This window comes from Carcharhinus amblyrhynchos, chromosome 32 (assembly GCF_965287045.1).
Source record: "Carcharhinus amblyrhynchos chromosome 32, sCarAmb.v2.hapA, whole genome shotgun sequence".
NCBI lineage: Eukaryota > Metazoa > Chordata > Chondrichthyes > Carcharhiniformes > Carcharhinidae > Carcharhinus > Carcharhinus amblyrhynchos.
In genome coordinates this window covers 10366569-10392717 of record NC_137355.1, presented here as the reverse complement: position 1 = coordinate 10392717, position 26149 = coordinate 10366569, and the positions used below count along the sequence as shown (strand labels likewise).

Genomic DNA, 26149 nt, shown 5'->3' with positions numbered 1-26149 from the left:
TATTTGAATTGCACTCTTACAAGTACTAAATAACTGCTACCTCATTAAGAGAGGTAAGTGAAGACAGACAGGAACAGGCGGAATGACCTTAACCTCTGGCCTTCACCCCTATAAAATGACAATAATGTAAATTCAACCAACTATTTATCTATCCAGTTCTTGGACAACATATTGGAACCACCGTATTTGCATCGAGCCTGCACCAATAATCCCACCCAGGCCCTAACCCAGTAGCCTTGCGTATTTACCCTGCTCATTAATCCCCTGACACTAAGGGGCAATTTTGCACAGCCAATCTACTTGAGATTGTGGTCAATGCAGACTTGACGGGCTGAATGATCTCCTTCTGCATTGTAGGATTCTATGCTTCCTCATATCTTTGGACCGTAGGAGGAAACCCACACAGACATAGGGAGAACATTCAAACTCCAGACAGACACAGTCACCCGAGGCTGGAATTGAACCTGGGTCCCTGGCACTGTGAGGTAGTGGTGCGAACCACTATGCCACCGTGTTGCCCTCAGTCAACATACAAATAAACAAGTAAATATCAGGGTTTCCAAAATTACTTGCTTGAGACCAAGCAACCGGAATTCCATAAACAGTCGTAGAGAGAAAAGGATGATCTACTTCTAGTGGCTGTGGTGATAAAGCAATAGGACAACTAACAGGACCTCACTGACATTAATGTTATTGTTCATTAGCTGAAAGCCCAAACCAAAGCCAGTGATAACAATGCTACATCCTTCAAGAAAGGCTACAGGTTCATAGCGATTCAGTGGTGGATGCGTTAATTTGTGGAACACTAAAGGTCTCAATCAGACGCAGAGACAGCTTAATACATGACCAATTAGCTGGCACATACTTGGTTGACATTAGTAAAACAGATTATCTGTCTAATGATCTCCTTATCTCAAACTGGTCGCCCCTGTTGGCACATTGTTACACTACACTTCAAAAGTACTGAATTCTTTAACTATAGGATGCCTGGAGGTAGAGAAAAGCACTGTTAAAAAGCAAGTTCTTAATAAGGAAGTGGCTTTCCCACAGTCAATGAAGCAAGGTTCCACTCTGTGTAGATGAAACTAAAACAAAAATGGATTTGCCTTTAAATGGCTCAATGCCCCTTGAAGACAAGAAGATCTTTGTACCAAAAGCACTTGATACCATTTTGTGAAACTATACTCTCCAGAGTAATATTAAAGAAAAAAAGGGAAGGGCAGAGCTCTTAAGTATTCAGCGTAGTGATCGGATCTCTGCTTGAGATACGTTTAGCATCGATTCTGCTGCTTTTATACTGTAAGCAATAACGTTACTGAAGAAACATTTTACAAGCAGCATTTATCTTAAGATCATAGAATCCCTACTGTGCAGAAGGAGGCTATTCAGCCCATCAATTATGTACAGACTCTTTTTGACAGAGTACCTTACCCAGGCCGTTTCCCCCCCACCCGATCCTCCTAACTCCACACATTCACCATGGCTAATCCAGCTACCCTACACATAGAATCATAGAATCCCTGCAGTGCAGAAGGAGACCATTTGGCCCATCGAGCCTGCACCAGTAATAATCAGACCCAGGCCCTATCCCTGTAACTACACATATTTACCCTGCTAATCCCCCTGACACTAAGGAGCAATTTAGCATGGCCAATCCAACTAACCCGGCACGTCTTTGGAGTGTGGGAGGGAACCGGAGCACCCGGACGAAACCTACGCAGACATGGAGAGAATGTGCAAACTCCATACAGACAGCGACCAACAGCCGGAATCGAACCCAGGTCCCTGGCTCTGTGAGGCAGCAGTGCTAACTGCTGTGCCACCCGTACATCTGGGACACTTAGGGGTGCTTTAGCATGGCCAGTCCACCTAACCGTCATGTCTTGTCAGAAAGCCTTGGCTCAAGAGGATCTTCTGCGCCAACTAAATAATCTAATTAAGTGCAACAGAATCATCTTCACTTCTTTCGTACGATTACAGAAACTGATGAACTATTTCCTGGTTTGCTTTTAATTCAAAGCCAGTCAATTAGAGAGAAGTAAGCAAAGAGTTTACTTTTATATATTAAAAAATACAAGCAGCTTACAGCAACGATAAAGCAGACCTGTCAAGTCCCAATCATCTTGGTTTAAAAATGCAAACCTTCTTTTAAAACCAAGTCTGGGGGAAAGGGAATTTCAGGCACCAACACAGTGTCTCTGGTATCGTGATATTCTGTGGCATAGAATTTGCTTAGCGCTGCTCCTGCTTGGTGTAATTTTACTACGACTCTGGAACAGATATGTGTGGATAGGTTTTTCTCTGTTGAATTAGCACTGATAACTTAAGCATTGCTGTAAATGATCACTCCAAAGCCTACCAAGCAAGTCCTTAAATTGATTTCATTGCTTTAGCACGGTGGCACAGTGATTAGCACTGCTGCCTCTCAGTACCAGGGACCCGGGTTCAATTCCTGGCTTGGGTCACTGTCTGTGTGGAGTCTGCACGTTCTCCCTATGTCTGCGTGGGTTTCCTCCGGGTGTTCCAGTTTCCTCCCACAGTCCAAAAGCTGTGCTGGTTAGGTGCATTGGCCGTGCTAAATTCTCCCTCAGCATGCCCGAACAGGTGCTGAAGTGTGGCGACTCGGGGATTTTCACACTAAGTGTTTGCTTTCACCCTTAGTTGCGTGAGAATTCCAGGCTTCTAATTCTATAACCCCTCTTTCTACATAAAATAAACTTGTGTGCTTAAATAGGCTTGGGACTTAGACTATAAGATATAGGAGTAGAATTTGGTCATTTGGCCCATGAAGTCTGCTCAACCGTGCAATTGTGGCTGATCAGGTTCTCAACTCCATTCTCCTGCCTTTTTTCCATAACCTTTGATTTCCTTACCAATCAAGAACCTATTTGTCTTAGATAACTCAATAACCTGGCCTCTGCAGCCTTCCTTGGCAATAGATTCACCATCCGCTAGCTGAAGAAAGAAATTCTTCCTCATCTTGGTTCTAAATGGTCATCCCTTTACTCTGAGGCTGTGCCCTCGGATCCTAGTCTCTATTACTAATGTAAACATCTTCTCCATGTCCACTCTATCCAGGCCTTTCAGTATTCTTAAGTTTTAATGAGATCCCTCTCCCTTCATCCTTCCAAACTCCATTGAGTATAGGCCCAGAGTCCTCAAAATAGTCAGACTCCTGTTGCTCAGGATCTTATCTTTTCTAATGCTGCCAATATAATAATCAATAACTTTTAAAAATACGCCACAGCAAAGGCAGGTTTTGAGCATAAGCTGAAGGTAAAGAAGCAAAAGCAGCACAAGCTGCAATCACACACCCATGTTGGCCAGTCCAGTACCTCTGGAATCCACATTCCCAAAATATCACTATCACTCGCAAAGTCCTGCCCAAACATGGCTTCCATGGCTTCATCGTCCAGGTCAATCTCCAATTCTTCATCAAGATTGAAGTCATAGAGGCCGCCTGGGTCTTGGGGCATTGATGTCCCCTCTCGCCGGCTTTGGTTTCGATGTGCCTGAACTGAACGGTACAGTCCTGCTGTAATTTTAAAATGAAAAGCACTTTATCAACTTACAAAATACCCCGCTTGAACCATAGAAAGATATTGCAGTCCTAAATAGAAATGCAGGATGATTCACTTTATCGTGGCTTTCAAACGAGTCCACAAGACAAACTATCCAACTGGACATTTTGTCCAGTGCAACTTTTCCTAAATGAGATTACAGTATTAACCTATAAATTTTTTTTGCTCATTCGTGGGACATGGGCGTAGCTGGCTGGGCCAGCATTTATTGCCCATTCCTTGGAGGGCAGTTAAGAGTCAACCACATTGCTGCAGCTCTTGAATCATCTGGCCAAGCCAGGTAAGAACAGCAAATTTCCTTCCCTAAAGGACATTAGCGAACCACATGGGATTTTCTGACAATGGTTTCAAGGACAGGTTGGGTAGGGAGCAGCTGTTCCCTAGTTGAAGAGTCAGTTATGAGGGGATATGAGTTAAAGTGAGGAGTGGGAGGTTTAATGGGATGCGAGGAAAATTGTTTTTACCCAGAGGGTGGTGACAGTCTGGAATGTGCTGCCTGGATGAGTGGTGGAGGCAGGATGCCTCACACCTTTTAAAAGCTATCTGGATGAGTACTTGGCATCCAACGGCATTTAAGGCTATGGGCCAAGTGCTGGCAAATGGGATTAAGTGGGCAGATCAGGGCCTTTCATCTGTCAATGCAATCTCGATGGGCCAAAGGGCCTCTTCTGCATTCTTCATATTAGTCCATACCTTAGTGAATATTAAAAAGGGGATGAACCACACACACACACACTCTTTTGTTTAAACATTTTGAGTGCTGGGTTTTGTATAAGAATGTTTGAATCACCTGCACGTGCTAACAGAGTCCGAGCGGCCAGCTCAAACTTTTGTCTCCTGGTGACAGTTGAACGGCTTCTGGAAGAAGGTACACTGGTAGATGATCCATTCTCCTCTTGATCCAGTCGGTTTGGGCTGCAAAAAAGCAAAATGGAACACTTTAAAACCTAATTATTCAACCAACAAATAACAGTGATTAATTGCAATTCCTGGCCTATTTCAGTCACAGCAGCATGGTGGCACAGTGGTTAGCACTGCTGCCTCACAGTGCCAGGGACCCGGGTTCGATTCTCAGCTTGGGTCACGATCTGTGTGGGGCTTGCACAATCTCTGTGTGCGCATGCGTTTCCTCTGGGTGCTCCAGTTTCCTCCCACAGTCCAAAGATGCTAGGTGCATTGGCCATGCTAAATTGTCCCTTAGTGTCTCAAGATGTGTAGGTTAGGGGGATTAGTGGGGTAAATACGTGGGGCTATGGGGATAGGACAAGGTGGGATGCTTTGTTAGAGAGTTGGTCCGACTCAATGGGCTGAATGGCTTCCTTTGGCACTATAGGAATTCTAAGATCTCTCCATCCTGCTCCCACTAAAACCAGTTTTGGATAAGTTCAAGGTAGCTTGAGTTGACATTTTTAACATAATTTACTTCCCACTACGGAAGCCTACCATTTCTCAGGCTTAACTATACAGTGAATTTAAAGGCTATACCGCAATTTTCAAAGTTCTTGAAAGATTTATCTATATCTACTTCATTCACTTGTCCTAGTTATTCCTCCAGACAGAGTGTGATTTGATTTATTATTGCCACGTGCATTGGGATGCAATGAAAAGTACTGCGCACGATACAGACAAAGCATAGAGTACATAGGGGAGAAGGAACCTAGGCTGGGGTTACAAGGATAGAGCTTGGGTGGGATTGTTGTCAGTGCACAAAGCGTCAAATGGCCTCCTTCTGCACTGTAGGGATTCTTTAAAGGAAATGAGAGGGTGTAGAATATAATGTTGCAGCTACAGTTAGGGTGAAGAGAAAGATCAGCTGAATATATGGTAGGACCATTCAAAAGTCTGATGGTGGCAGGAGAGAAGCTGTTCTTGAGTCAGCGGGTGCGCAGCCTCAGATTTTAGTATCTTTTTTCGTCAGGTGGTGGTGGAAGGGGTGCTTGAAATATTGAAACCTTTCAGTTCTTCGAAGGAAATCTTAAGGTAACAATAGCTGTTATCAGAGGAAATATTACATGCTGTAACTGTAAAATTGTCTTACTCGAGTTTCTAAAAAGAAGTTACCCTGGAGTAGCAAGCCACCAACGTACCCTTCACTGAAGCCTTCCTCCAGCTCTGTGGCATCGGCAGCAGGCATCTCTCCAGGAGCCTGGAAGTAGCCCTGGTCTCTGGACTTGTCACTACTGCCTGAAGCAGTCGCCCCATGGCATGACTCTGAAGTGACTGCAGACTGTGACTCATCATCTTCCTCTGTACTCGGGTGCTCGATCATCCACATGGCCAGCACGGTGATATTCTGGGCATCGGCTTCTCCCCTGGCACCTAAAAAAAATACAGACCCAAATCAATTCAATAAACAATATCCTGCAAGGAAAACCAGCGAGAGCAACAAATCTCTTGGAAAACCTCAGCAGGTCTGACAGCATCTGGGGAGAGAGAATAGAGCCAACGTTGCAGGTCTAGATGACCCTTCGTCAGAGCTGACAAAGGGTCCTCTAGACGCGAAACGTTGGCTCTATTCTTTCTCTCCACAGATGCTGTCAGACCTGCTGAGATTTCCCAGCATTTTTCTCTTTTGTTTCAGATTCCAGCATCTGCAGTATTTTGCGTTTATTATCGTACAAAAATCTTGCTGTTAAACAAATTAATTTTGAATGACAATCTATGCTGCAATACAAAGGAAGCCCAATAGCTATTTGTTTAATTCATTTGCGGGACATGGGTGTTGCTGGTTGGCCAGCATTTATTGCCCATCCCCAGTTGCCCAAGGGCAGTTGAGAGTCAACCACATTGCTATGGTTCTGGAATCGCATGTAGGCCACATCAGGTAAGGACAGCAGATTTCCTTCCCTAAAAGGACATTAGTGAACCGGATCGGCTTTTACGACAATTGATGATTTCATCATAATCAGTAGATTCTTAATTCCAGATTGAGTTCCCACTTTGCCACCTGCCCCAACAACTTGTACAAAGTATGAATGGAAGTTAGTGAAATCAACTTTAATGGCTATACCTACAGCAAGGCAGTAAGGAATTCTGAAACCCTAGATTTGTAATCAAATGCATTTAGCACAAAGAGAACCACTCTATCCTTTGCAGAAGCATCTCCACACCTGCGATTAGTGTACAAGAAGTCTCACAAAACCAGGTTAAAGTCCAGCACGTTTATTTGGTGTCATAAGCTTTCAGAGCACTGCTCTATCATCAGGTGGTGAGCACTCTGGAAGCTTGTAATAGCAAATAAACCTGTGAGACTTCTTTCTGTGCCCATCCCAGTCCAACGGCAGACACTTCCACATCATGTATAAGAAGAACTGATCTACCAGTGTGATTTGCAAATCTTATTGCAAACACAGATTGTGCCACTGCTGGCTTTAATAGAAATTCTGGCTACCTCCCAAACTTATTGCTACTTTCAAAAAGAATCTCAGGAGTCCCACATAAAGGATTTTTTTTTAGGAAGGTTATAATTCATGGAACGAACGCAAAATCAAGTACAGATAGTGGGGGGCATGGTGGCACAATGGTTAGCACTGCTGCATCATAGTGCCAGGGACCTGGGTTCATTCCTGGCCTCAGGTCACTGTCTGTGTGGAGTCTGCACATTCTCCCTGTGTCTGCATGGGTTTCCTCCAGGTGCTCCGGTTTCCTCCCACAGTCCAAAAGACGTGCTGATTAGGTGAACTGGCTCATGCTAAATTCTCCCTCAATGTACCCAAACAGGCGCTGGAGTGTGGAGTGGAACATTATCCGAGATTTAATGATGCTGGGCTGTGTAACTGTTCGGCATCTGAGGGTTGTAGGCACCAAATTAGAAGTAAAACAAGATTCAAACAAAGAGGTCAGAGCAAACTTCTTCCCAACAATGGTTCTGGCAGATCTTTCTCATTCCAATACTTCAGAAGCGTTTGTCTGTTAGGGATTTCTCCATCACAAAAGATCATTAATATAGGAGTACAAATTTAATTACCTGTGGCTTCCATGGCTTTTGTAATCTGTCTGAGTGAAAAGCCCATTTCCAAGAGAGGCACAGCAATGGGAGGTGGTGGCGGTGAGGTTGAAAGCCTGCTGCTAGGATCAGACGAGGCTAACGAAATAAGCAAAACCTCATTAGCTAGAGGCATCTGTACAATTATATTTAAACGATCAGTTTTTAAATAAAACTTGCCACACAAATTGGCTAACTTTAAGGAAATAAGATAGAGTACAAGAAAAATTTATAAAAACACATACTCCTCTACATGCTTTGCAAGTTTGACTTCATTTCCACCCCTCCAAAGAACAAAGAAGAACAAAGAACAACCCAGCACGGGAAACAGGCCCTTCGGCCCAACGAGCCCATGCCGCCGCATCATCCTACACCTATTCTACCCTGCGTGTCTACGAATGGAACCCCTAACTTAGCCAGATTCAGGGGAGAATAGTGTCAATTTGGTAAACCAATCAGCCTAAGAGCACATCTTTGGGGTGTGGGAGGAAACCGGAGCGCCTGGAGGAAACCCACGCAACCACAGGGAGAATGCACAAACTCCCACAGACACAGGCCCAAATCCATGTATCTGCACAGCTAGCAGTGCTAGTCACTGAGCTGTTGCGGCACCCGTCTACCGGTCCAGGATCAAGCACACACACCAACACGAAGTACTAGGCCACTCCCAGAACCTCCAAGAGCAGCCCACGCACGACCCATCGTGTGCATGCCCCTTGTTTGACAACAAGGTGGACCTCCACCTGCAGGAAAAAAGACAAAAACGTTAACATACAAGTCTGCACTTCCGGTGTCTCCAGAGGCTCTGACCTTATTTAATACCCTCTACTATAACCCTCCATCCTCGTCTCGCTCATGTGTCTGTCTAAGTGAACCTTAAATGAGTCCAACGTTCCTGCCTCCACCACCCTACTCGGTAGCGCGTTCTATACCCTCACGACCCTCTGCGTGAAGAACCTTCCCCTCACATCCAAATTATACCTCTCCCCCCTCACCCTTAGATCATGACCTCTCATAATTGTACTCAGTCTAGGGAGCAGTCTCTCACTATTGGCTCTATCTATTCCCTTCAATATCTTATATAGCTCAATCATGTCCCCCCTCAATCTCTGTCTTTCCAAGGAGAAAAGTCCCAGTTTCTCCAACCTTTCCTCGTAACCCAGTCCCTCCATGCCAGGCAACATCCTGGTTAACCTCCTCTGCACCCTCTCCAGAGTCTCCACGTCCTTCCGGTAGTAAGGTGACCAGAACTGGACACAGTACTCCAAATGCGGTCTAACCAATGTTCTGTACAACTGAAGCATTAGACGGCAGCTCTTATACTCTATACCCCTTCCTATAAAGGCTAGCATTCCATAAGCTTTCCTCACAACCTTCTCCACTTGTGTCGCAACCTTCATAGACTTGTGGACCTGCACTCCCAGGTCCCTCTGTATTTCTATACTCCTAATCGGTCTACCTTTTATCACGTAGCTCCTCTCTGCATTATTCCTTCCAAAATGCATCACCTCGCATTTGTCAGGATTAAATTCCATCTGCCACCTATCCGCCCAATGTACCAACCTATCTATATCCTGTTGTATCACCTGACATTCCACTTCAGTATCCGCTAACCCTGCCATCTTGGTGTCATCCGCAAACTTGCTGATCACACCACTTACGCTCTCTTCCAAGTCATTTATGTATACTACAAAGAGGAGGTCCCAGTACTGAGCCCTGCAGCACACCACTGGTCACTGGCCTCCAGCCCAAAAAGGTCCCCTCAACAACTACCCTCTGTCTCCTATTGCCCAGCCAGTTCTCAATCCACCTAGCTACCTGGCCTCATATCCCATGCGCCTTAACCTTTTCTACCAGCCTACCATGAGGGACTTTGTCAAACGCCTTACTGAAATCCATATAGATGACATCAACAGCTCTCCCATCGTCAACCATTTTTGTCACCTCCTCAAAGAATTCTACCAGATTCGTAAGGCAAGACCTCCCCCTAACAAAGCCATGTTGCGTATCCCTAATCAGATCGCAACGCTCCAAATGCTCATACATCCTACCCCTAAGTATTTTTTCCATTAATTTCCCTACCACCGATGTCAAACTCACCGGTCTATAATTTCCAGGGTTATCCCTACTACCTTTTTTAAACAGCGGTACCACATTTGCTACCCTCCGTGTCCTTTTTTGTCACCAAGAATAACTTGAGTTTTTTGGGATAAGTAGTTCCCTTCCAAACCATTCACCATCCTGACTTGGAAATATCAGCAGTTCCTTTGCAGTCGCTGGGTCAAAATCGTGGAATTCCAACACCCCCCACCCCACAACAGCATTGTGGGCCAACCCACACCACAAGGACTGCAGCGAGTCAAGGCGGCAGCTCACCACCACCTTCTCAAGGGGCAACTAGGGATGGGCAATAAATGCTGGGCCAGCCCATGTCCCACGAATGAGTTAAAAGAAAGGAGTGGCACAGTGGTTAGCACTGCTGCCTCACAACGCCAGGGACCTGGGTTCGATTCCAGCTTTGGGTGACTGTCTGTGCTGAGTCTGCACGTTCTCCCCACGTCCGAGTGGATTTCCCCCAGGTGCTCACTCCAAAGACATGCTGGTTAGGTTGACTGGCCATGGTAAATTGCCTCTTAGTGTCAGGTGAATTAGCAGGGTAAACAGGGATAGGGCCTGGATGGTATTGTTGCCAGTGCTGGCTCAATGGGCCAAATAGCCATCTTCTGCACTGTGGGGATTCTATGATTCTACAGTGTGCTGGAGAATAAACTACAGTAGAAGCAATACAGAAACTTCAACAACACAAACCAGTCAAACTGATTTACTTCCTACCCATGAAGCAAAAAAGCTGGTACCTGGTGTGTGGAGGTTAAGTTTTTGGCTGCTTTTGCTGCCACTGCAATTGCAAGGGGCACACTAACCACAAACACAGTTGTAGTGCCTCTGATGCCATTACTGGCAGCAATGCAGGCAGGTGCTTGTGTTGGTCTCTGCCAATCACTGCCCCACTTCAAAGGCCTCGCTGACAACCTCGCCAGCCTCTGTCCCCCACTCCAGCCCTTCGTGCCAACCTTCTTGCTCTCCAAACTCTTGGCCTCCCTTGCTCGTCACCTTGTCCCCTGGGCAAAATGGTGAGAGGAGCAGCAAGTGAAGCTGCATGCAGAACAGCAAGGGAGTAGCAGACCAGATGCAGGAACAATAGGCGGAAAATGAGGAGGAGAATGGCATCAATGTCCAGTGCTGTGGCAGGAGACAGTTTTTGAAAAAGTAATCCGTTATTGCCTCAATTACTCTAACAAAAGTCAATTCAGGCAAAGAAATTGCCTTTCTTCTCATTTAGTGAGAGCAATTTAGAATCACAGAATCCCTACAGTGAGAAAGAGGCCATTTGGGCCATCGAGTACATAACAACAACAATCCCACCCAGGATCTACCCCCATAACTTCACGTATTTACCCTGCTGATCCCCAGATACTCAGGTCAATTTAGCACGGCCAATCAACCTAAGCCGCACATCTTTTGGACTGTGGGAGGAAACCCACACAGACACAGGGAGAATGTGCAGATTCCACACAGACAGTGACCTGAGGCTGGAATCGAACCCGGGTCCCTGGCGCTGTGAGGCAGCAGCGCTAACCAGCGTGCTGCCCAATTTTCTGATGTCTTGTCTACAAATACTGTGGATACACCCGAAAAACACTTGCGAATCGATAGCTCATGAAAAGAAATAAAACCCAATCGAGCTTCTCCTCAAGTGTCAAGCGCATTCGTTTGAGTACCTGTCCGGTTTGTTGGCCGAGCGGGCTGGGACTCTGGTGAAGTGAGGCTCTGTCGTCTACCCACCTCTTCCGAAGGGGAAGTGGGCAAGGAAGAAACAGGTGGGGTCTGTGCCCGTCGAGTGGGCAACAACGTGGTAGTCGGATAGCTGGAGAACATTTGGCTGGTGAAAACAATGTCACAGATTAATTTCTTTCACAGTAAAGACTGGAGAAGCATTATGAACACGTCAACTATCTGATCTAAACCCTTCCTTCTCCATCCTTAAAACATCACATACCCCTGTAAACTTTCAGAACTTGCAATGTTTTTTTTCTGGATTCATTCATGGGACATTGGCATTGCTGGCTGGGCCAACATTTATTGCCTATCCCTAGTTGCCCTTGGAGGGCAGTTGAGAGTTAGCCACATTGCTTTGGCTCTGGAATCACACGTAGGCCAGATCAAGTAAGGACGGCAGATTTCCTTCCCTAAAGGACATCAGTGAACCAGATGGGTTTTTCCGACAATCGACAATGGTTTCATGGTCATCGGTAGATTCTTCATTCCTGATTTTTTTTGTTGGATTCAAATTTCACCACCTACTGTGGCAGGATTCAAACCCAGGTCCTCAGCTGAGTTTCTGGATGAATAGTCTACCGATAATCATGATAACTTTCCTTTACAAGTCGAGAGGCCAGATTTAAATTTTCTTTACACGTTCCGATTTGGTTTAAATAGCTATGCTAAAGCTCAAAATAGAATGGCACACTATTAAAGACATTCACATCATCTAAAAGGGTTACTTGGTAATGATTCTGGGAATGGCAGGACTGATGCATGAGGAAAGTTTGACTAAGTTAGGATTACTTTTGCTGGTGTTCAGACGGGGTGGGGGGGGCCGGCGGAGGTGGAGGAGAGATGGTGGGTGGGAATCTCAGACTTGAAAAATTCTAACAGGACTAGACAGGGTAGATGCAGGGTGGATATTCGTGATGAGGCATTCAGGATGGGGGAGTCCAGAACAAGGGGTCACAGTCTGAGTATTCAGTGCAGATCATTTAGGACAGAGGTGAGGAGACATTTCTTCACCCAACGAATGGTAAGCCTGTGGAATTCATTACCACAGAAAAAGTAGTTGATTCCAAAACATTGAATATATTCAAGAGGCAGCTGGATATAACACTTGGGATCAAAGGTTATGGGGAAAAAGCAGGATTCAGCTATTGAATTGGACAATCAGCTATGATCATGATGAACTGTGGAGCAGGCTCGAAGGGCCAAAAAGCCTCCTTCTCATAGAATCATAAAATCCTACAGTGCAGAAGGAGGCTATTTGACCCATCGAGTCTGCACCGACCACAATCCCACCCAGGCACGGCCCCATGCAATTACTCTAGCTAGTCCCTCCAACACTAAGGGGCAATTTAGCATGGCCAATCAACCTTACCCGCACATCTTTGGACTATGGGAGGAAACCGGAGCACACAGAGGAAACCCATGCAGACTCAGGTAGAACGTGCAAATTCCACACACAGGGACCCAAGCCGGGTTTGAACCCAGGTCCCTGGCGCTTGAGGCATCAGTGCTAACCACTGTGCCACCCAAAGTAAGGTTCCTCCTGCTCCTATCTTTTCTGTTTCTACGTTACTTGCTAATGAGTTACAAATCAGTATCCGTTTTCACGAAAATTTGAACAGTTTTCAAATCAAACGGTCAGATGAGTGTGACAGCACATACCGTAGAAGGCTGAGTGGCATTACACTTGGTGATTCGGAGGCAGGCACGGTTTCTGTGTCAGTGACAGGGGTTGTAGCGGTGGTGGTGTCCTCGAGAGAGCTGCTCATGAATGAGGTGGTGCTGGAGGCCGAAGGGCTGGTGGTAACAGGTGTTTGCGCCTGTATTGCAGCATCCATTTCTTCAGGCTGCTGGGAGACATCTGCCAGGAATTTATAACAGGAGGAATTTATAAACTAGCAAACAGTAAACTGTGCTATGGCCAATTACTTGCTGCTCATTAAAACGAAACATCCAAGTCCTGTATGGATAAAGCAGATTCTTTCACGTGCATAAAAGCCAGACTAAATTATTTAAACTTGGGGAACTTTCATACAACCTATCAAAATAACTCAGGTTGTTCAATATAGGAATAAGAATATACATTGGAAAGAGCAAATAGGATTGACACTCCAGCAGAGATTCACCAGATTGATTCTAGGGTTGACATTTGAGGGGGGATTAAACAGTTTGGGCTTATACTAGCTGGAGTTTAAAACAATGAGAGGGGATCTGATCGAGATACATAAAATACTAAAAGGAGGCTGGGTAAATTAAATGTTTCTCCTCGTGGAGCAATCTAGAACCAGGTACAGGTTGAGAGGCAGTAGGTTTAAAACTGAGATGAGGGGGAACTACTTCTCACAGAGAGAAGTGAATTTGTGGAACTCACTGCCCCATAGCACGGTGGAGTCTGAATCGTTGAATGGTTTCGAGAAGGAGATAGATAGATATATTTCTGATATGAAAAACAGGCTAAAGGGATATGGGGAACAGGTGGGGAGGTGGATTTGAGACCAGGGAGAGATCAGCCATGATGTGATTGTGAACTGATCGAGCTGCCCCACCATTCAAAGGGTTGGATTGCCCACTTCTGATCCTAATTCCTATGCTCCTATATCCCTCAACACCTCAGACAACAATTTATTGATCAATTTCAGCTTGAGAATTTACAATTGATATATCAGTTGCCATTTCTGGAAGAGTATTCCAAACTCCTACCATCCTGTGTGTGAACAAATGTTTCCTAATTTCACTCTAGATGGGTTTGGCTCTAATCTTTTTAAGATTATGGCCCCTGGTCCTCAACTCCCCAACCCTTCCTCCCCAGTGATGGTACATAGCATCAGTACCTACAGTAGAGGAAGGTGTCTACTTGTCAAAACCCCAACGAAACTAATATTGAGTCAGGGATTAGGAATCACCAATATTAATAAGAAAAACAATAAAGAAAATAATCATAGAATTACAGAATGGCTTCATCACAGGAGGCAGCCATTTGGCTGGTTGTTTCTGTGCTGGCCCTCTGCAGGAGTAATTTACCTAATGCTATCTTCCTGCTGATATTCCTGCAAATTCTGACACTCAGGGGTGACCTGTTCCCAGGTCCATACCATTTTCATCCCAAGGTTTTAAAGAAAGCAATTAAGAACATTGCAGATGCCCTAACTGATAAACATGAGCAGCATGATGCACAGTGGTTAACACTGATGCCTCAAAGTGCCAGGAACCCGGGTTCAATTTCTGGCTTGGGTCACAGTCTGCGTGGGTTTCTTCCGGGTGCTCCGGTTTCTTCCCAGAGTCGGAAAGACGTACAGGTTAGGTGCATTGGCCATGCTAAATTCTCCCTCAGTGTACACTGTTTTTTTGGACCATTTTCTGTCCAATTTTTATGTCATTAGACCTCCAATGGTTTGGGGAAAGGAGCTCATAGTTTGATCTAGACACACGCAAGTAACTAAAGCCTCAGTTCATCACAAAAGTTGATTAGCTGTCTCCAGTAAAAGATTTTAATCATTATAATAATCAGATCTGTTTGTCTCGGTTCATTGCTAGCAAAACTGAGTTAAATATGAAGTGTTTCAGTTTTTAAAGTTTATTTATTAGTGTCACAAGTAGGCTTACATTAACACTGCAATGAAGTTGCTGTGAAAATCCCTTTGTTGCCACACTCCAGCACCTGTTCAGGTACACTGAGGGAGAATTTAGTATGGCCAATATTCCCAACCAGCAAATCTTTCAGACTGTGGGGGGAAACCAAAGGAAACACCTTTGGAAGCACCCAAAGGAAACCCATGCAGACACGAGGAGAGCACGAGGTCATAGTCTTAGGATAAAGGGTAGCAAATTTAAAACAGAGTTGAGAAGAAACAACTTCTCCCAAAGGGTTGTGAATCCATGGAATTGGCTCCCCCCAAAATGAGATGGATACTGGGACAGTGAGTAACTTTAAAGGGGGAGTTAGACAGATTTTTAACTGGGAATGGGTTAAAGGGAAAATGGAGATGAGGTGCTTATCAGCCATGATTGAATGTGGAGTGGACTCGATGGGCAGAATGGTCTAATTCTGCTCCTCTATCTTATGAGCTCATGAAGAATGTGCAGACTCTGCACAGGCAGCAAGCCAAGCCAGGAAACAAACCCATGTCCCTGGCGCTGTGAGGCAGCTGTGCTAACCACTGTGCTACCTCCACTGTGCCACACTTCCATGCATGTATGATAGCTGTGCTGTATATCAGTTTTAAATTAATTTAGCACAAACTATACCAATACGGCATTCTGATATCTGAACTATAGGCTAATCCAAACGAAGTATTTCCTAAACCTATCACATAAGCAATGCCAGGCTGCCTAAGCATGGTTATCTGGACATTCAGAAATGAGCATACCTGGTTTAACTTTGCCACCAAATTGGTCGTCCAGCAACGAGTTCACAATCAGTTTATAAATCATGGCCTGTGCCCGCTCCAGGTCTGACAATCCCAACGCTCTCTTAATTGGTGAGCGCATGACAGCTCGTTTCACCATGTGGCGCATCAGAAACTGCAGCGCCGCTCTCATTTCCACGTCGTCCTGGATGACCGGTGACCCAGCACAGTCTGAGTTGTGGCCGGTCTCAGTTAAAACCTTCGGGATCAGCAGCAGTTCAGCATACTTGCTGCAGCTCAGCAGGGCGCTAAGCGTCTTCATAGCACCCAGACACAAGTAGGACAACTGAACTGCACGGATTTCCGACTGAACTAAATCATGGTTTCGGAGTGTGTGCTCGTGGAGTTTGCGTTTCCCCTCCAGTGGATGGTGCTGAGAATCTAAACTGAGATGCACAGAATCCATAGTGCAAGCTGAAATGTCATTTTCTGACCGAGAACCGGGAGCTCCTCCTTGCATGAAGCCTTTAGCTTCCTCGGATGTCTGTGGCGTCACTCGTGGGTCCACCGTTTCTTTGGCGAGGTCTGCCTCGGGTTTCTGCTCTGTCTCCACTTTGTCTTCAGATTCATGCCGGTGCTTTTTCTCATGCCTCCTCGCGCTCTGTTTGGCCCCATCCTCGTGGATGCCAGTTAAGTAGGTGAGGTCAAGCAGCAGAGAGGCCGTCAGCCCACGGAATCGTGATACGTCAAAGGGCAGGGGGTCACAGGGCTCCAGATTGTACAGTGGTGTGTCACTGGGTGACCAAGAAGTAGGGAAGCTTTAATCAGATTCAGAACGACATGGGAGAAAGCAAGTGAGGGATAGAAAGGAGGAATGTACAGAAGACTATGTTATAGAGGAATAAGTATATGGATGCAGAAAGTCATGAAGTTTATGAATTAGCAGACTAGTGCAAAACAAAATAGGCCAAAATTCACTTTATACAGAGAGGATAGACAAAGATAAATGAAGAAATTCCTTTAGACAGTTTAAAAATCATAAACACTAATTTTAAAGCAAATACACATTATGGCACAAGCAATTCGTTTAAATGTCTTATGACTTATGATGTTACAAGATTAGAAAAATTCAGCAATTAAAATTAGGAAAAATCAAATATTAACTCGCAATCAACATCCACACCATATTAAATTAGAAGCACGAACAATTCTTGTAAAAATCTACTCCAGCTCAATAACTTCAAAAATTTCACTACATAATAATGCAAATACTAGTAGCTTCCACTCCAAATGTGCTGGTTAAGTGGATCGGCCATGTTAAAAAAATACTTGCCCCTTAGTATCCCAAGATGTGTAGATTAGATGGATTAGTCATGGCAAATGTGTTGCAAGGATAGGGCGGGATAAGAGAGCCTGGGTAAAATACTCAGTCAGAGAGTTGGTGCAGACTCAATGGGCCGAATGGCCTTCTTCAACATTCTATGATTCTGCTTCTCAGAGCCTAAAATATCCAATCCAAACATCTGGACTCTAAGTACACAAATTAACACTCATTTATTGTAGTATTGTGTTCTATCACAGAGCTAAACTTGTTGAGTGTCAAGTGATGTCAAGCAAATTCACAATGTGAAAAGAAGGAACATCTACTCTGTTGTTCAATTGCTGTATAACGGACTTTGTTAAAAGGAGCTCTGGCTACACACGGAAAACACTTATTTGTGACAATATTGTCACATAGCAGTTCAGGTTTGTGAGGTGGCAATGACAATCAAACTGTTAGCAATCAATACCAGTAATAGACTGAAACTGACAGCAACATCTGGAGTCTGCATACGTGCAGAGATTCACAGACAACAGCTACTGGATCTATCTTTGGTTACTGAGATCCCGCCAGACTGCATTCAAAGAAAACCAATGAACTAGCAAAAACCTCCATTCTCATATTCTTGGTCTTGCTGTAAAGCGTTTAAAAAGGTTGCACCTTGTCCAAAGGGATGCAACTGGGGTTTTTATCAGGCATGTGGCATGGTAGCACAGTGGTTAGCACTGCTGTCTCACAGGGTTCAATTCTGACCTCAGGTCGCTGTCTGTGTGGAGTTTACATGTTCCCCCATGTACGTATGGGTTTCCTCCGGGTGCTCTGGTTTCCTCCAAAGATGTGCAGTTAGGTTGATAGGCCACTGGCTAAATTGACCCTAGTGTCAGAGGGGGGGGCAGCAGAGTAAATAGGTGGGGTTACAGGAATAGAACCTGGGTGAGATTGTGGTCATGCAGACTCGATGGGCCAAATAGCCTCCTTCTGCACTGTAGGGGATTCTATTCTATAGACACTTAGCTCTGCAAAAGTTAATTTTGCATTTGCGAAATGCCAAATTTCCATACTAAAAGATGTGGAATTTAAATAATAAAGTTGATCTTCATTTCAGTTTCTGTCTTTTATTTTTGCTATCTTCCATTTTAAGTTAAAAGCTTATTTCAGCGTATTTAGCTTCCTGGTTTGCCATTGGTGAGAATGCTTTAGAGTGATTTGGTTTCCTACTGTGGTTGAGTGACATCAGTGCTGTTACATGTCTAGAGATTCCTTGGACCTGGCATGAGATTTAAACTGCTGTCGAAGGACACCACACACAGACTGTTAGATCTTTATGATGTGGAGTTGCCAGTGTTGGACTGGAGTGGGCACAGTAAGAAGTCTCACAACACCAGGTTAAAAGTCCAACAGGTTTATTTGGTAGCACGAGCTTTTGGACTGCTGCTCCTTCATCAGGTGAACGCAGGGTTTGTTTCACAAACAGGGCTTACACAGACACAAACTCAGTTACAAGATAATGGTTGGAATGCGAGTCTTGACAAGTAATCAAGTCTTTGCAGGCGCAGACAATGCAAGTAGAGAGGGGCAGGCTCAAGGTTAGTGAGATTTTGCAAGTCCAGGCAAGTCGTGGGCATTACAGATAGTGTGACACGAATCCAAGGTCCCAGTTGAGGCCACCCTCATGAATACGGAACTTGGCTATCAGAAACTGATAGTCCACTCCCATTGTCTGCACCTGTAAAGACTTGATTACTTGTTCAGACCATATCATTCCAACCATATAATTGAATGTGTGTCTATATATGCCCTGTTTGTGAACCAAATCCTGCAGTCACCTGATGAAGGAGCAGCACTCCAAAAGCTTGTGCTACCAAATAAACCTGTTGGACTTTAACCTGGTGTTGTGAGACTACTTACCAGACCTTTGTGGGAAGCTTTCTTTGTGGTCAGGGGTGAAAGCTGCTACTTTGCCACTCATAATAAAATTCAAGCACTGGAGTGGGTGCAATGCCTGCTCCCATCAGCTTGATAGATCAAGCCCAAGACAGGAAGAGGCTTGCCTGTCTCTGGAATGTCTCACTGGCTGAGACTTCCATTGGCTATAACTAAAAAGATAAAATTCGAGCTTCACTTTATTTTATGCAGAAAATGCAATAAATGTCACGTATTTGTTAAAAATTGAAAAGATCACAGCCATGGTGTTGTGTCTCAAAAAGAACTGATTCTGAAAAAAGTGTGAAATTACAGGAATACATACAAAAAAATTATATTTTATATCAATGTAATACAGCAGGCATATCAATATGCATAAATTTACATTAGTAGAATCTGTATAATTAAAAAAGGTGTAAAATTTCCTATTAATACAGTTCCTGTCACAGAAAGCTGCTAAAACCTTTGTTACAGAGCAGCATCTCCTGTACCTCATTTGAGCTACACTAAAGGAGATATAGGCTGGAATTCTCCGGCCATTCATTGCGGGATTCTCCAGTCCCACTGGCTGTGTACCCCCGCCTGTAGGTTTTCTGCCAGCGTGGGGTGATGTCCGTAGGAAATCCGTCACTAGCAAACAACGCGCCATCTCCTGCCAGCAGGAAACACACAGCTGAGAGACTGGAAAATTTCACCCATTGTTGGAGTGAAATCAAAGCTTAAGGACACAAAATGGTTACCTGGCAAAAAAAAATGGATTCTGGGAAGGGACATTAAGAGGCACTGACTTTGGGAACAGACAGTACACAAAGTTAAAACCTATAGTGTTTAAATCACTGCAGGAAACAGGTCAGATCTTGAGGCACCTTAAAAACTTGAGACAAAAGCAGACCTAGAACAATGAGTTTGATAAAGAGATCAACCGCTGATGGGGAGACATAAATGCACAAATGTATATAACAAGATCAGCCATTGATAGGGACATAACTGCAAAGATGTATCTACTCTATGTACAATGTGATAACTGTCAATGTCCGTACTTGTCTATATATAACGATGTGTTAACTGTCGATGTCCGTACTTGTCGACTCAACTTGTAACGGTGTGCGAACATCTAATTTCCATACTGTCTGTTATCTAACAATGTATAAAAGATGCTCAACTACCATTGTATAGTTGAGAACGTGACTGCCTGTACTGCAGAGTGCCAGTGCTTCTCCCAAAGCTTGTCTGAATAAAACTGTTTGTTGAACCTCCAAGTCTGACTCCAAAGTGGTGACTTTCCCAAACACCCATAATATTGACACATGCACAGAGAGGAAGTGCCTGAGGCACACGCACTGTAAATACTAGAAAGCTTACACCAATTAGTCAGTTCCAAGGAAGACTTACATTGTACCTACCTTATTGTTATTTCTGCATCATCCCACTGCACTTTTGCAGAAGTGCTCCCTTCCTTGACGACACCCAAAAGAGTGGCATGCCTCCCAGTCTGCTTGTGAATGCATCTCCCTCCAACTCGGAGGCCTGTGTCCACACCACCGATTACCGCCAGCACAGGCCACACCTCAGTGCACAGGGTTCTCAGCTGGATCTCCGTGAGCTCGGCCAAGCCGTGCTTGCTATACTTGCCCCTTTCCTCCTCCTTCCCTTCCTCTTTCATCTCGTGCTCCTCTCGGCTTTGCACAGAGCGGCTCTTCTTTAGTTTGTGGCCGACTTCTTTAATGCAGGATTTGACCTTCTGCAAACGGTCCATCATGTTTTTGTTTATGCAGTGGGTCCACTTGTCCGTACGATGCAGAATACGGATCAGCTGGATAGTAGCCTCTGCCAGTACGGTGGCTACCGGGCTACAGATAGGATCGCCAGGTAGCAGATCTCTAGGGGTGCCACGCATTTGCATTTCACAGATTTTAACCTAGAAGCAAAATAAATGATTAGACTCAAATACAAAGAAAGCAAAGCAAAGCATAACTTCCCAATAGGTTTTCTAATTTTAATTAATCTCAAAAACAAAAGAATTCCAGTAACAGATTTTTAAAAACTCATCAAGCATCTAATCCAGCCATGTCCACCAAACCTCCAGCAATGCACATTCACAAAATGAGATTATATCCTTCATGCTGAAAGGTCATTATTATTATTACATAATTTCACGCAATGATAACCCCAGCAGAATGAGCTACTGAATGAGTGATAAAACAGAAAACTCTTGAAAGAAAGATTGCTGGACTTTTGTTCAGTCTATGGATTGACAATGGCCCCGGACAACAGAGGGAAGCCAGACTTTTAGCTGTTGCAACAGGATTGCTATTTAGTGATCCTCCACTGCCCCTCGTTCAGAATATACCCTAACGCAGCACTAGGTGGAATTCTCTATCCACCTTCAAACAATCGGCCATCTAAAGTAGCTACCATAAGCATCATGCACCCCACTACTCTAAATGAAGCCATGTGCCGGACCAGCCAATGTGAAGTGCACATCTGTTGTATGCTTTAAGGGAAATAAATCAATCTGTCAAACTTTGCTCAGAAAAGTTCTTTTTATATTGCAGGTGCAGAATATGTTAACAGATGCAAGATGACAACTGCCCCCACTCCCATCCAGCAACTGTGTAACTCAATGGGCAGACAGCTGTTGAGATGTCACACCCACTGTTCCTGGCACCCACACATCTCAACCGCACCAGTGGGAATAACCTTGCTCGTCATAAAATACACCCAGAGGGTGAAACATGTGGTGAGGCAGGTGCAAATGCAGGAAACAAGGCTACAGTTAGGAGCAACCGAACTGTTGGAAAAGAACAAAGATAATAGAAAACTGCAGAGAGACTCTTCACTTGTCATCTTTGTTTACCCTCTCTCACCATTTTAATTCATTTCAAGCTCTCCCACTTGACTTCTGAACTTGCCCAACACTAAAGGGCAATTGGTTGGTCTCTGGACTCTGAATCCGGCAATCCAAGTTCAAGTCTTAGTGGAACCTTCAAGAACTGTCGTAGACTTTGGCTACAGACAATATTTAAATCCAGAGTACTCCATTTCCAGGCTTTATTAACTTAATCGTAGAAACCCTACAGTGCAGAAGGCCATTCAGCCCATCGAGTGCACAGACCACAATCCCACCCAGACTCTATCCCCATAACCCAATGCATTTATTTATGCTAGTTCCCCTGACACTAGGGTTAATTTAGCATGGCCAATCAACCTAACCCACAGATCTTTGTAGGAGGAAACTGGAGCACCTGGAAGAAAGGCATGCAGGAAGGGGGAGAACATGCAAACTCCACACAGACACAGTCATCCGAGACCAGAATTGAACCAGGGTCCCTGGAGCTGTAAGACAGCAGTGCTAACCACTGTGCCACCCCAAGGCAATAACTTGTGCACAGGTGAGAACACCCTGCAGTGCAGGACACTGCAATGTGTTCTCACTTGTGCACAAATTAGTAAAGTTTGAAAATAGAGTACCCCGGGTTTAAGTGTTGTCTGCACCCAAAGTCTACGACAACTTCTGAACCTGCCCAACACTGAAGGAAGTTTCCAGCTGGTCGGCTGAGAAGCTGAGTGAAAACGCCGGGTTCAACATTTGAAAGTTTGGTTACACTGCCACCAACAGAACACACGACAATGGAATGGCACAAGCAGCAAACACCAGGTAGAAACTTCTCTCCAGAATGGTCAGGGGCCATTAGCACCCGTGGAGAGGAAAGCAGAGTTAAAGTTTCAGTGAGATCATCAACTTGAAACGTTAACTCTCTTCAGATGCTGCCTGAATCAGTGAATATTCACAACACTTGTGTTTTTACATTAAACAAGGATTGCTTCTGGTCAGCTCCTTATTTGACCAACATACAATCAGCAGCAACGCAAACACAACTGGCCTGGATTCACCAAGACTGACAGGACATCCCCGATTTTCACTGTTGCAGCATCCAGGACTCCTTAAACCTCTTGACAGCCAATTTCTCCTTCAGATTGCTTGTTTTCACCAAGCATTTAGTCTCCCATCTTAATATCTCCTTACATAGTAACATCAAATATTGTCTGACAATTCTCCATTTGGTTGTATTAGCACATTAAAAACACTGGCCACGATTCTCCCATTGTGAACTTTTTAAGCGCAGTGGGCCAGAAGGATCGTGCGGGAGCACTGTGTGGGATTTGCCCGAGAGTTCGTGCTTTACTATTGTCTCCCAGCACTGGATTTCCAGCGCAGTCTGCTCTGCTTGCTGGAGGGGCTGGAGATCGGGATGGGGATCGGGGCTGGCCCTGGAACGGTTGGGGAGGGGGTGGTGAAATCAGACTGTTGCGCACTGGAAGGGCAGCACTGCAGGGGTCTTGGGCTGGCCAGTGATCGAGCTGGCCGGCAATCAGGAAACTGACAGTGTGGGGCCACTGCGCACGTGCAGAGGCCAGCAATTTCAACCTCCCCAGACGGGAACAGGCCCACCCACTGATCTATAATGATATTCATGGTGGTGCCCTCTGCATTGCATAGAGTGTGGGAGATTCTAGTCTGAACTCCCACTGAAAAAAAACCCAGCGTGAATTACTCCAGTTTTTTGGGGAGAATTCTGGCCGTTAAGCGGACGTTGACGACACCGACCCGGATATTAAACAAATGGTGGAAAACAAGGATCATCACCCCATTAGACTCAATATAAATGCAATATGATGCCCATGATGTAATACTCCTATCATTTTGAGAAACAATAAACTTGCTGTGAGCATCCCACTGAAAACGTGCTGGTGTTTGAAGAGAGTCTTTACCTTTTCACCAGGGTTGCTGCTATAGAACATTACACAAGGGTACAATTCAGTTGCATCCACATCCTCAAAAGCTAGTTTGGGCTCCTGGAAGGGAAGGAAAGGAAAAACCAACGCAGGCTTTATTTTAACACACTCCACAACAATGAATGCAGCAAATTTTATGATAAAACTTTCCCAGGCAATCTCTAGCACAGCTGCACTTGGATTAGTGCACATTAAGCAGTAAATACCCTAAATATCCAAACTGAGATTTTCCAAGCAGTAGGCTTTCATAAAAAATTGCTTGCCCGAAAATCCCTTGCTTCTCTTTTTTAAAACTTTTCCATTAAATCTTCAGATATTCCCAAAGCGTAGCCCAAGAATTGTACCCAATGGTGACTGAAGCAGTAAAGGAAAATCTTTACGATGTCTACACAATGTGTAATAGTTGTTTAAAAAAATTTTCAAACATTCTTTTAAAGCGTTTGCTTCAAATGTAAAAGACACAATTGCAATTTTCTTGGATAATAAGAAGTACTAGTCTGTGTGACTGACAGCCTGAAAGCATTTCCCAACAGGAAGGAAGCCAAAACCAGGAACCATGTAGCCAGACAAAGGAGAGCTCCAAGTGGAGGTGGAGGAAGAAGGCACAGATGCACAGAGAAAAAACAGACAAAGACAAAGAGGAACAATCAGGTAGAAGTAATTTTTTTTCTATTTGACAGGAGACAGGAGCATTTGGAGGCACCGTGCAAACTTTAAAAATATCCAAAACCTGGAAAGCCAGATGAAATGTTCAGAGAAATGAATGAGCTGGATGTTTTAGCAGAAGTGGCTAAACTACGAGCTGAGGTATCTTGGGTAATTGGTTGAAGAGAAAGCCAAACCATCAGTTGTAAGCTGAGGGAAAGAATGTGGAAGTGCTGGGTGCTCCGGCTTCCTCCCACAGTCCAAAGATGTGTGGGTTAGGTTGACTGGCCATGTTAAATTGACTGTAGGTGCATAGGTTAGAAGATTAGTGAGTAAAATATGTACAGGTATGGGAGTAGGACCTGGGTGGGATTGCGGTCGGTGCAGACCCGATGGGCCGAATGGCCTCTTTCTGTACTGTAGGGTTTCTATGATTCTATGAAGTGTGCATCACTGATAATAACCATACCAGTTTTGTGGGTGGCACTGCTGCCTCACAGCACCAGGGACCTGGGTTCAATTCCCAACTTGGGTCAGTGTCTGGGTGGAGTTTGTACGTTCTCCCAGTGTGTGTGGGTTTCCCTCCAGGTGATTGGGTTTTCTCCCAGAGTCCAAAGATGTGCAGGTTAGGCTGACTGGCCATGCTACATAGTGCCTCAGGGTGTGTAGGTTAGAGGGATTAGTGGGGTAAATCTCTAGGATGGGATTGTTGTCAGGGCAGACTCGATGGGCCAAATGGCCTCCTTCTGCACTGTCAGGTTTCTATGATTCAGTGAAACTCAAAGTGAAAGCTGTTGTCGGACCTACCGGGCATGAATAAAGAACAGTAAGAAGTCTCACAACACCGGGTTAAAGTCTAACAGGTTTATTTGGCTGCACTAGCTTTCACAGTCTCATGCTCCTTCATCAGGTGAACACAAGTCCTCAGTCACCTGATGAGGGAGCTTGAGACTTTGAAAGCAACTGCTGCCAAATAAACCTGTTGAACTTTAACCTGGTGTTGCGAGACTTCTTACAGTGCTTACCCCAGTCCAATGCCGGCATCTCCACATGAATAAAGAACATCATATCATGGAACTATGTAACTATGTGGTGCCACATTTGTGCAAGGAATGATACGAATGCTTGTGGTTGCACACAATGTATTTTTGTTGTATTGAATATTTAATGGAAATATACCTTTATATTTGAAGCATCACTGACTTGTCTGTTAATTCATGTGTAATTTGCGTTAGTCCTGAAAGTGCATTCTTGTTGCTGATCTCCATCTGGGAGAGGTTTGGTTCCCCCATAGGGATTGTAAGAGTTCTCACTGCTAACTACCCTTTCTCCAAGTCCAGCAGCCTGCTCTTTATTTGCGCTCTAACACTCATCTCAATAACTTTATATATTGAAGATATTGCATTTTAAAATAAATTTTGTTGTGTCAACCAGTCATCCATTACCAGAGACAGCATGTTGGCACAGTGGTTAGTACTGCTGCGTCATAGTGCCAGGGACCAGGGTTCAATTCTGGCCTTGGGTCACTGTCTGTGCGGAGTCTACATGTTTTCCCTGGATCTCTGTGGGTTTCCTCCCACAGTCCGAAACACATGCTGGTGAGGTAGACTGGCCATGCTGAATTCTCCCTCAGTGTACCTGAACAGGCGCCGGAGTGTGGCAACGGTTCCCCTAGTCACCACACTCCGGCACCTGTTTGGGTACACAGAGGGAGAAT

The 26149-nt window shown here is 44.7% G+C and overlaps 1 protein-coding gene across 8 annotated transcripts in view; it reads right to left on the bottom strand.

Annotated features, from left to right (window-relative positions):
• The window catches only part of herc1 (HECT and RLD domain containing E3 ubiquitin protein ligase family member 1), a 234496-nt gene that overhangs the window by 76960 nt on the left and 131387 nt on the right, over positions 1-26149 (bottom strand). For 5 of the 8 annotated variants that reach the window (XM_080216228.1, XM_080216235.1, XM_080216234.1 and 2 more), the window contains exons 36-44: positions 23764-23847; positions 20394-20908; positions 15768-16564; positions 13063-13261; positions 11346-11506; positions 7549-7665; positions 5669-5900; positions 4372-4496; positions 3315-3535 (exon numbers count right to left, since the gene is read on the bottom strand). In XM_080216228.1, the coding sequence (XP_080072354.1) occupies positions 3315-3535; positions 4372-4496; positions 5669-5900; positions 7549-7665; positions 11346-11506; positions 13063-13261; positions 15768-16564; positions 20394-20908; positions 23764-23847 (2451 nt within the window). The remainder of the gene's footprint in view (positions 1-3314; positions 3536-4371; positions 4497-5668; positions 5901-7548; positions 7666-11345; positions 11507-13062; positions 13262-15767; positions 16565-20393; positions 20909-23763; positions 23848-26149) is intronic. The other 3 variants (XM_080216232.1, XM_080216231.1, XM_080216233.1) reach the window with 3 other exon arrangements.